The 12,188-nt window shown below is 34.9% G+C and overlaps 1 protein-coding gene across 1 annotated transcript in view; it reads right to left on the bottom strand.

Moving 5' to 3' along the window:
• The window catches only part of clasp1a (cytoplasmic linker associated protein 1a), a 119,745-nt gene that overhangs the window by 10,660 nt on the left and 96,897 nt on the right, over positions 1–12,188 (bottom strand). Inside the window, exons 29-33 of the mRNA XM_062431453.1 lie at positions 11,642–11,720; positions 11,418–11,561; positions 7,493–7,645; positions 6,492–6,598; positions 730–877 (exon numbers count right to left, since the gene is read on the bottom strand). Of these exons, the coding sequence (XP_062287437.1) occupies positions 730–877; positions 6,492–6,598; positions 7,493–7,645; positions 11,418–11,561; positions 11,642–11,720 (631 nt within the window). The remainder of the gene's footprint in view (positions 1–729; positions 878–6,491; positions 6,599–7,492; positions 7,646–11,417; positions 11,562–11,641; positions 11,721–12,188) is intronic.

The following is a 12,188-nucleotide window of genomic DNA, read 5'->3' as shown; positions in this document are numbered from 1 at the left end:
CAGCTTTTATGAGCTTCTGCCAAACTTAATAAATGAAGGATTTCTTGTTTATGCATTTGCTTTTCTTTTTTTTTTGACTTTTTCCCTCCTCCATGCACCTTGGAAGTAGGAGAGGTTGGTCAGAAACGTCCACCAAGTTCCATCAACATGTTAAATTGAAATGTAATCCTTTCCATTAAAAGGTGAAATGGTTGAAGAAAACTTTTTTATTCAGGATACAAGATCTGAGGGTTGTTACAGCTAAAACGATGTGTTGTTTAGCATAGAGAAAGATTAAGTTGAGAGATGATTGCTTGATTTTTGTGCAGTTTATTCACAAATAAATCCAAAATGTTGAGACAATGCTGCAGAAAAAAACAATGCAAGAAAAGACATTTTATTTAAATTCAATTAATCAGACTGATTTCACTACAGAGCTGCCAACCAGTAAAGTTAGATTGAGGCTTAACCCTTACAAACTGTTCACGTCAACTTCTTTTTTTAAATGGGGGAATTAGAAAAAAATTGAAATAAAATGCATAATTTTTAAATTTTGTGCAACTGATACTTCATTACAGATTAATCAAACATTTATTAATGACTGATGAGGAATTTTTGAATGTGAATTGGTGTAGAGACTAATTATAAATAATTATAAGTCAGATTATGAATAGTATGTAACTATGTAAGTATTTTTTCCAAGCAGGAATATTTAGGAAGATCCTGCTAAATTAAAAAGTTATGACTCACAGCGTCGTCCCTCTTTCCCTCCCGTCTGATTGGCTCGTTCAGGTCTTCCTGGCTGCGGTAGCTGAAGCTCTGAATGGCTTCTGTGACGCCACGCAGCGAGCTGTAAATCTCCTCCGAGTTCATATTCTCTGTGTCGTACTCCATCATGCTACCAGACACACAAACACACACAGAAAACACATATTTTAATAAGAATGATATCAAATTATTTAAAAAAAAAAGACACACAAGCATTGAATTAGTTTCTGTTTTCATGCAAAGTTTTTTAAAGCTGATTTAGAAATGATGAGTTTTTAGTCTCTTATTATGGACACAGCATTAAACACATCACTGAAGCAATGTTACACGATTCTCTTATTCAGAGATGATGAAGTAATAAACTAAAGAACTAAAATATACTACAGCAGGTTTGGGGGGAAAAGGGACATTTGGATCAGGATTTAGGACAAAGGGTCTGGTTTCCTTGAGGGCTTTAATCTCCTTTTAAGTCTCAGCCCCCCCTCATTACCTGGGTGAGTATGCTCTGCGTAGGACCCTTAGGGAGGGGGCAGCAGGGGTGGAGTGAGGCGGAGGAGGAGGAGGAGGGGCGGGGGGGTTCTTTGACAGTCCGTCGACACCCCAACCCCATAACCGACTGTTGCCACAGCGCAGCCGGAGAGGGAGTGAAGGATGGACAGGACAGGAAGTGAGAGGATGAGGAGAATGGAGGAAGGAGGAGGAGGAGGAAGAGGAAGAAGAAGAGGAGGAGACCACGAAGACGAAGACGATGCAAGACGAGGCGAGGTGACGATGAAGAGAAAAACAACAAGTGGGCGGAAAAGAGAGAAGACAAAAAGAAACTAGTCTGAGCTTTAAGGTTAAAGGGAAAGTGTTAATTCAGAGGAAAGTAGCAGAATCCCACAAAGCACACAAGACACAAAATATACTTTAACTAAAGCACAGAAATCACATTTATCTTTATCTATCTATCTATCTATCTATCTATCTATCTATCTATCTATCTATCTATCTATCTATCTATCTATCTATCTATCTATCTATCTATATCCTCCATAGTATGCTATTATAGCTGCATCTCCTCTTTTTTAGCTACATTTGTCTTTTTATATTTGTATTTAAAGCACAATTGGAGTGGCACCTGTAATCTCATTATATGTAAAATATAAAGACAATAACACTTTCTATTCTATTCTGTTCTATTCTGTTCTATTCTATTCTATTCTGTTCTATTCTATTGTGTTCTATTCTGTTCTATTCTATTCTGTTCTATTCTGTTCTATTCTGTTCTATTATATTCTGTTCTATTCTGTTCTATTCTATTCTGTTCTATTCTGTTCTATTCTGTTCTATTCTATTCTGTTCTATTCTATTCTGTTCTATTCTATTCTGTTCTATTCTGTTCTATTCTGTTCTATTCTATTCTGTTCTATTCTATTCTGTTCTATTCTATTATATTCTATTCTGTTCTATTCTATTCTACTCTATTCTATTCTATTCTGTTCTGTTCTATTCTGTTCTATTCTGTTCTGTTCTATTCTGTTCTATTCTATTCTGTTCTACTCTATTCTATTCTGTTCTATTCTATTCTGTTCTATTCTGTTCTGTTCTATTCTATTCTGTTCTATTCTGTTCTATTCTGTTCTGTTCTATTCTATTCTGTTCTATTCTGTTCTGTTCTATTCTATTCTATTCTGTTCTATTCTGTTCTATTCTATCTGTTCTATTCTATTCTGTTCTACTCTATTCTATTCTGTTCTATTCTATTCTGTTCTGTTCTATTCTGTTCTATTCTATTCTGTTCTATTCTGTTCTGTTCTATTCTATTCTATTATTTTATAAAGACTTGTACAGACAGTGCTTCAGCTGAGTGAGCTGCTCAGTTAAAGAGAAGTAACATATATATTAGGAAATTATAATTATCAGTCATTAGCAGGGTTAGGGAGGTTACTTTGGAAATGTAATAGGTTACAGATTACTAGTTACTCTATTAAAAATATAATAAGTAATGTAACTATTTCAATGACATCATCAAAGTAATGTAATTTATTACATTTGATGACTTATTGACTTTTCTAATGTTCTAACCAATGTTTCCAGCTGTTAGGGTAAATGTTCCCATTAATCACCAAAATCTAAGTCCAGCTGTTTTTCATGGATACTGACATGATTTATAAGGGAGATCATTTCTTATAAAGCAACATTTATCTCTCATGTGAAAATGTATTCATTAGTTCATGTAGATTTTGGAATATAAAATAAAGATATTTGATGAATAAAGTGGGTTTAATTGGTACTGTGACTCCATTTAAGCCCATGTGTGCTCCAAATAAGCTCACATCATGATTTATTTACTAAATATAAAAAAAAATATTGATTTAAAAGAATTAAAAACAGTAATATATGTATTCAGTAACATGTTAAATATTAAAAAATGAGGAAAAAACCCTCCTGAGTAAAATCTTAAAGGTCTGACTTCAAATGTAACCTCCTTTGTAATCATCAACATTAACAACATATTAAGGACTTTAAACAGCCTTTACAGCACAGATTGTGTTTAAAGTAGTAAATATTTCAATCAATCAGTCAAAGTCGGTAAAGGTGTTTTTTAAATTGTATTTAATCTGTTGAAAAATGATTTGGCTTCTTTGTTTTTACCCAAATATGATCCGATAAATGATGCAAGCCTCTGAGCAACTCACTCTTTAACATGCTCCAAACAAACTGTGTTAAACTGTCAACATCAGTTGGACTATTAATGACACATTATGACAGACTGCAGCCACATCTGTACGGTCAACACACAGCCGTGCATCAGGACAGGAGGAGTGTAGTAACATAATAATAAGTTAGGAGGAGTGTAGTAACATAATAATAAGTTAGGAGGAGTGGTAGTAACATAATAATAAGTTAGGAGGAGCGTAGTAACATAATAATAAGTTAGGAGGAGTGGTAGTAACATAATAATAAGTTAGGAGGAGTGGTAGTAACATAATAATAAGTTAGGAGGAGTGGTAGTAACATAATAATAAGTTAGGAGGAGCGGTAGTAACATAATAATAAGATAAGAGGAGTGTAGTAACATAATAATAAGTTAGGAGGAGCGGTAGTAACATAATAATAAGTTAGGAGGAGTGGTAGTAACATAATAATAAGTTAGGAGGAGTGGTAGTAACATAATAATAAGTTAGGAGGAGCGGTAGTAACATAATAATAAGTTAGGAGGAGCGGTAGTAACATAATAATAAGATAGGAGGAGTGGTAGTAACATAATAATAAGTTAGGAGGAGTGGTAGTAACATAATAATAAGATAGGAGGAGTGGTAGTAACATAATAATAAGTTAGGAGGAGCGGTAGTAACATAATAATAAGTTAGGAGGAGTGTAGTAACATAATAATAAGTTAGGAGGAGCGGTAGTAACATAATAATAAGTTAGGAGGAGTGGTAGTAACATAATAATAAGTTAGGAGGATGGTAGTAACATAATAATAAGTTAGGAGGAGCGGTAGTAACATAATAATAAGTTAGGAGGAGCGGTAGTAACATAATAATAAGTTAGGAGGAGTGGTAGTAACATAATAATAAGTTAGGAGGAGCGGTAGTAACATAATAATAAGATAGGAGGAGCGGTAGTAACATAATAATAAGTTAGGAGGAGTGGTAGTAACATAATAATAAGTTAGGAGGAGTGGTAGTAACATAATAATAAGTTAGGAGGAGTGGTAGTAACATAATAATAAGTTAGGAGGAGTGGTAGTAACATAATAATAAGTTAGGAGGATGGTAGTAACATAATAATAAGTTAGGAGGAGTGGTAGTAACATAATAATAAGTTAGGAGGAGCGGTAGTAACATAATAATAAGTTAGGAGGAGCGGTAGTAACAATAATAAGTTAGGAGGAGTGGTAGTAACATAATAATAAGTTAGGAGGATGGTAGTAACATAATAATAAGTTAGGAGGAGCGGTAGTAACATAATAATAAGTTAGGAGGAGCGGTAGTAACAATAATAAGTTAGGAGGAGTGGTAGTAACATAATAATAAGTTAGGAGGATGGTAGTAACATAATAATAAGTTAGGAGGAGTGGTAGTAACATAATAATAAGTTAGGAGGAGTGTAGTAACATAATAATAAGTTAGGAGGAGCGTAGTAACATAATAATAAGTTAGGAGGAGTGGTAGTAACATAATAATAAGTTAGGAGGAGCGGTAGTAACATAATAATAAGTTAGGAGGAGCGTAGTAACATAATAATAAGTTAGGAGGAGTGTAGTAACATAATAATAAGTTAGGAGGAGTGGTAGTAACATAATAATAAGTTAGGAGGAGTGTAGTAACATAATAATAAGTTAGGAGGAGTGTAGTAACATAATAATAAGTTAGGAGGAGTGGTAGTAACATAATAATAAGTTAGGAGGAGTGGTAGTAACATAATAATAAGTTAGGAGGATGGTAGTAACATAATAATAAGTTAGGAGGAGTGGTAGTAACATAATAATAAGTTAGGAGGAGTGGTAGTAACATAATAATAAGTTAGGAGGAGCGTAGTAACATAATAATAAGTTAGGAGGAGTGGTAGTAACATAATAATAAGTTAGGAGGAGTGGTAGTAACATAATAATAAGTTAGGAGGAGCAGTAGTAACGTAATAATAAGTTAGGAGGAGTGGTAGTAACATAATAATAAGTTAGGAGGAGCGTAGTAACATAATAATAAGTTAGGAGGAGTGGTAGTAACATAATAATAAGTTAGGAGGAGCGTAGTAACATAATAATAAGTTAGGAGGAGTGTAGTAACATAATAATAAGTTAGGAGGAGTGGTAGTAACATAATAATAAGTTAGGAGGAGCGTAGTAACATAATAATAAGTTAGGAGGAGTGGTAGTAACATAATAATAAGTTAGGAGGAGTGTAGTAACATAATAATAAGTTAGGAGGAGTGGTAGTAACATAATAATAAGTTAGGAGGAGTGGTAGTAACATAATAATAAGTTAGGAGGAGCAGTAGTAACATAATAATAAGTTAGGAGGAGTGTAGTAACATAATAATAAGTTAGGAGGAGCGTAGTAACATAATAATAAGTTAGGAGGAGTGGTAGTAACATAATAATAAGTTAGGAGGAGTGGTAGTAACATAATAATAAGTTAGGAGGATGGTAGTAACATAATAATAAGTTAGGAGGAGTGGTAGTAACATAATAATAAGTTAGGAGGAGCGTAGTAACATAATAATAAGTTAGGAGGAGCGGTAGTAACATAATAATAAGTTAGGAGGAGCGGTAGTAACATAATAATAAGTTAGGAGGAGCGGTAGTAACATAATAATAAGTTAGGAGGAGTGGTAGTAACATAATAATAAGTTAGGAGGAGTGGTAGTAACATAATAATAAGTTAGGAGGAGTGGTAGTAACATAATAATAAGTTAGGAGGAGTGGTAGTAACATAATAATAAGTTAGGAGGAGTGGTAGTAACATAATAATAAGTTAGGAGGAGTGGTAGTAACATAATAATAAGTTAGGAGGAGTGGTAGTAACATAATAATAAGTTAGGAGGAGTGGTAGTAACATAATAATAAGTTAGGAGGAGTGGTAGTAACATAATAATAAGTTAGGAGGATGGTAGTAACATAATAATAAGTTAGGAGGAGTGGTAGTAACATAATAATAAGTTAGGAGGAGTGGTAGTAACATAATAATAAGTTAGGAGGAGCGGTAGTAACATAATAATAAGTTAGAGGAGCAGATCGGTGGTGGTGGGCTAACCTTGGTGAAAGTCCTCCGTGTGAACAGTTGGTCGGAGACGTGAGCGGGCTCGTCCTGCTGGGAGTGTGACGCTGAGGCGTTCGGCCGATGGTGTTGCTAGGCGACCCCTGGAGAGAAATGACACAATGATGAAATATAAAAAGCAGCGTTTAGAAAATCCTATGGGATCGATGACGAGTAAAAAAGAGCAATATAATACTGTTTATTGTTACAGGTCAGTAACACTTAATGATGATTAGCTTTATTTTAATTATGTAAAGTTTATTTCATCCCTGGAGCGACAGCTGATAGTGTGGATGATTTTACACTCTGTCACTGCAGCTCAGAATAACATGAGAACACTGTGTGATGATAACTGGGAATAAAAACAAAACCTATCTGCTGTCTTTTAATAGAAAACATAATCCACACACACATGATTATAGATGCAACATTTCAGTCAGACTGACCTCATCAGTCACTCTTTGCTTTGGTAGCAGAAACAGTCCGATATTTACTTTTAAGTTTTTTTAATGGGACACATTCAGAATAGTTTATTTATCATATGACCAAATAGCAAAAAAATACTCTACACTAAAGTCTAAATGTTCTAAATGTCTTTTAAGCCTTTGCCTGTTTTTTTTCTGCTGCTATAAAAGAACATTTCTGTAGGTATTTGATATCACTGTTTCCATCTCATATCATACTTCATTTATGGCTTTGAAGATGATCTTACTGGAATGTGATCGTAGCTGGGAAACCTGACTGAACTAGTTGCTCATAAGTGAAACATCTAAAAGAATAAAATCAAATAAAAGTTGTACAGCAATAAATAGAGCAATTCAAACATTTCCAAAAGCTTTCACAAAGGAACAAAGTTGTAATAAGAGTTTTAAAAGCAACTAAAGATACAGCATGTCTGAGTTCAGAGGGCAGGGACATACAAAACCCTCGCTGGATGTTCTCTATAATAACCATTTGTTGCTTTGAACAGCTCAGAGTCTGACTTTTGCTCAACTCACCACGCTGCTGCTGCTGGTGTTACTGGAGTTCTTCAGGTGGTTGTGCAGCAGCTTGGTGGCTCCGTCCTGGAAGGTTTTGGGCAGAGCTCCCAGCAGCATGGTGAACTCGGGGGTGTTGAGCTCAAACAAGGAGATCAGCACCACCTGGGCCGCCTGCAGGCAGTTTAGCACAACAGGTTAGGATGGAGATGGAAGGGGGGGGGGGGGCAGAGTAGAGAGCTCAGATGGTTTCTTTGGTTTCAGAAATGTCTTGACTGTGTGTTTTAAACAGCTGCTGCTAGTGAGATAAAACAGCTGAACTAACTTTTATTTTAATGTATTAAAAGCAGAGAAAGTACAGTGTGATGATGTTAAATTTAGTTGCTAATAAAAAGTCAAAATCAATCCTGAAACCAGATCAACCAACTCCTCGATGTTGTTACTCAAACATTCACATCAGCCTGTAAGAAAGAAAACTGTTGAGTAAGAAACTGGTGAGTGTTGAGAAGCTGCATTCAGTGAGAAACTAAAGAAGGAATTCTTCTATTCAGAGTCATCGTCACTTCATCGTCGTTGCAACATGCAAGTGAGTACAAATCAAATGTAAAAGGGGCCTGTAGAAAGTTTATTACTGTTATAAAGGAATATAAGTTCATGTTTAATGGTTCATTACAAAACATTATACAGAAAATGAGTCTGTAATGTTTTACTATGGAGAGACTTTTAACCCTTACATACTGTTCAGGGTCTAATTTAACCCATTTTTACATTTCAGGGCTATAAAAGCATTTATTTTAGCCAGACTTCTCCTAATTTGACCCACAGTATACAAAAATAGGAACTAAAATGCATCATTATTTTAAATTCTTGTGCAGCTGATACACATTTTATATATGCAAATGTAAGTTTTACCTGCATTTATTAAGCATTCAAACATGTTGTATGCATCATATTCTATCAAATGATCTCCTTGATAATACAATAGTGATTGTGAATGTATTCTTTTTTTCTCTCCATAAGATTCATCAAACATGTATTAATGATTGATGGAGAATGTATGAATGTGAATTGGTGTAGAGACTAATTATGAGTCAGAATATGAACAGTATGTAAAGGGTTAATATTTGTGATATGAGCTACAATAACTAGCTGAACTTTCACTTTTCTCCTCTCTTTAACCCTTAAAGCCCCATGTTGCTTTTCTTTGGTTTTCCCTATCTCCATATTTCATTATAACTGTGAAAATAAGCAGTTAAATGATTGACTGACTATCTGAAATATAATGTGATGATTGGATAATGATTTTCGCCATGTGTGCCAAGACCTGTAATGATTTATGGATACAGTATTTGTTTATGATGGATGCATTTCTAATCTTTCATATTTATATCTTCCTATAGAGATTGAATACACTATTATCACTTAACACTACACATACAGATACTACAGCAACTATAATCAAGATCCTACTTTTATAAGACATTTAGAAAGTCTCTATTCCTGTACACAGACACTGAATGTTAACAACATGCAGGAGAAGTATGCAGGACGGTGGATGAGAGGAAGTTAGTGAGTGAGACAAATCCAAAAACAGTGTTAGGCACTCAGAAACATGAGCAGAAACAGCATTCCTGTCAAAGTTGAGCCATAAAATCGACCAAATAAGTCAGTTCATACAAAGCAAACAAGCCTTCTCACTGTATTATCTTTAAGGAAATATATATATATATATGAATGTTAAACCTGCGTCTTTCCTGGTTGCATAACAAGCTTGAATCTAATTGGTGAGTGATCAGACAGGCACAGACTCTCTTTAAATAAAAGGTTGTTACAGCAAATCAGCTCGAGCGTAAATGAAATAGAGGTGAGTGAGAGATGCCACACTCTAGTTTTCACAGTCTCCAAGGTGTTGGTTAGGCTCCGCAGGCGGGGGGGGCGGGCGGGCGGGCGGGGGGGCTGAGGGGGAAGGGGGGCATTGCGTGCTTGTCATGGCGTGTTGTAATTGTAATTGGCTGCTGCTGCTGTTGTTGTTGTTGTTTTTGTTGTTGTTGTTGCGGGAGGGGCTCTACCTGCTTACACCTCTCTTCCTGGTTGCCCTCAGTGGAAAGTAAGGCTGCAGTACTGGACCTGCCAGCTAGCTCGTCGCTCACCCAGTTATGAAGGGTCTGGGGCAAAGTGGGCAAGGCAAGAATGGGAATTACAGCATGACACAGGTCCTCCCTCTTCCCCTCCCTCCCCTCATCCCCTCACCACCCATCATCACATTTGTTTGGATGCAATATTGTACTTATTGTTAACTTACCAGCTTTTTTGACACATTCCTGTGATTGTTTATGTACTTAAAATGAGAAAAGGAGACTATGCTGCTATCTTTGTCATATAAAACATTGTATTTTCTATGTATCATGTGTATTTTGTAACATTTAAATGAAAGATATGTTGCTTAGGCATCTCTTTTTTAATCTAGCTTTATATATATATTATAATGGCTATTGTGCTCTGGGGGTCCTATCTATATATTTTCTACATATGTATATATTATTTACAACTATCTAACTTTTTCTTTTTAATCAAATTTGAGTCATAGTTCTACCATTTTGCATATATGTACATTTTTAATTTTTAATTTATTTATTATTTTAAGTTTATTAATTTACAAGTATACAAATGATACAGATTATACACATATAGGCAACATAAATGGGGGTTTATTCTAGGTTCTTTCTCTCTAGTGTGAGGTGTTACATTAATCAAAGGGAAAAAAGAGATATTTAAGATTATTAAAAGGAAATGAAATGTCTGCAGACTTCTCTCCTGTTTTGGATGCAATACTGTACTAATATTTCATATAAAACAACCTGACACAAAGCAATGCAGTGTGGTTTAATCTTCCTAGAGAGCAGATATTTTGTGCTAAGCCTGAAACTAGGTGATGTTTTCAGTTGGAAGAGCAGCAGTGGAAAAACAAACAGAAAGCTACACACATAGAGGGGAGAACATGACGCGCGTCAGACAAGGAGGGAAGATAATGGGCCGTTGACCCGAGGCCGACCGCATGGAGAGTTTACAACTGCTGCTAAACAAACACTACAGCATGAAGATTTACCTTGTTTAAAAAAAAAATGTATGCATGTAAATATATATAAACGATGCACATGGCTGTCCAATGCATCCAGGAATAATGGATCTATACTAAAAATATACACTTTACGTCTGGTTTACTTCTTATAACTTCATACTGAACAAAGCTCAAAGCATTTAGTTTTGCATTAAGCTTGCTCGCCCACTTGTAGTATCATTAATAATAAAAGTTTAGTATATTATCGTAGATTATATGTCCATTAATTAGTGCTGAGGCAAATAAATAAGTAAATAAATAAAATCATAGAAGGAAAGAAGGCCTTGATGTGAGATCTAATGCGTCCACTTTTCATTATGAGAATTTTAGTTTTTGGTTTATCCTCTATCACACCTTGGTTTGACCCTAAAATTAAAACACAGTAATAATCTCTGATCACTCCAATGATAAAGAACAAAAGGTTAAAAAAACATGTATTGAATATAAATACATCCCGCTGAAAATAAGAACAGATTTAAAGTCAAGAAAAAGAAATAAAGAAACATCCAAACAATAATCTGGATAACAGGACAAACCAATCATGGTGTAAAGTTATCCTGAGATATATTATATCACACCTTATTTGACCTAAAATTAAAACACAATAATATTCTCTTATCATTCAAATAATAAAGATCAAAAGGATAAGAATATATGCATCCTGCTGAAAATAAGAACAGATTTTAAATTCAAGAAAAGGAGAAAAAGAAACACTTAAATTATGATTATTAAGATTATTTCCACTGTCGGTGCTGAATAACAGGACAAACCCATCATGGTGTAAAACTGTCTCCTTGCTCAGATTGGACTCAGAGAGCCGTTCCTTACCTTCCTGACGTCAGAGCTTTTGGGTTCAGTCGTCCAGGTGATGATACGAGACACGGCCAGTCGAGTCTCGCTGGAGTTCACAAAGTCAGTCGGGTCCATCTGCCGAGCCAACGACTCGATGTACTTCAAAATGGCCACTTTGACCTGAAAAAGAGACGACAAGCTTTGAGCGCATGTAGTCACCAATTATTTAAAATCAGCTTCTCTCTTTCTTTTTACTCTACCTTGAGGTTTGGAGTCTGAGTCTGATCCACAATAAACCTCATCAGGATGTTGAACTGTTGGTCGAATGGGAAGGAATCCCTAAAAAACAAGATAAAGAGAATAAGAGTTAGCTTTTTCCTTTATATTAGACAGTGTATATATTATTATGAATCATTATTAAAGAAGATGGAGGTTGTTGCTTTAAGGCCTCAATATGCTTCAAATAAAGAGCTCTCACTCACTTTCCTTCTTCACACAACTACATCTGTCTTTCTTCTTCCAATACAACACCATTAAAAATAGCTAGGAACACTACTACACCTTAGCCTGTTTGAAGCCTAATGAAGCCTTCATGAGTTTGTGTCTTTTAAACAGATTTCACTCAGGATAAGTGTCGTGGAAATTGTCTAAAAACACTAAAATGAAATGAAATAATACACAAAACAGTGCTGGGTTGAAGATTAAACTATTCATTATTATAGTACAATAGGGAGACAGCACATCTCAACAAGCAAAGAGCAAACTTAAACTATTATAGTTTCTAAGGGAACAAAGAAATCATCTATC

This window comes from Scomber scombrus, chromosome 13, assembly GCF_963691925.1.
Source record: "Scomber scombrus chromosome 13, fScoSco1.1, whole genome shotgun sequence".
NCBI lineage: Eukaryota > Metazoa > Chordata > Actinopteri > Scombriformes > Scombridae > Scomber > Scomber scombrus.
This window is presented reverse-complemented; position numbering and strand designations above follow the sequence as displayed.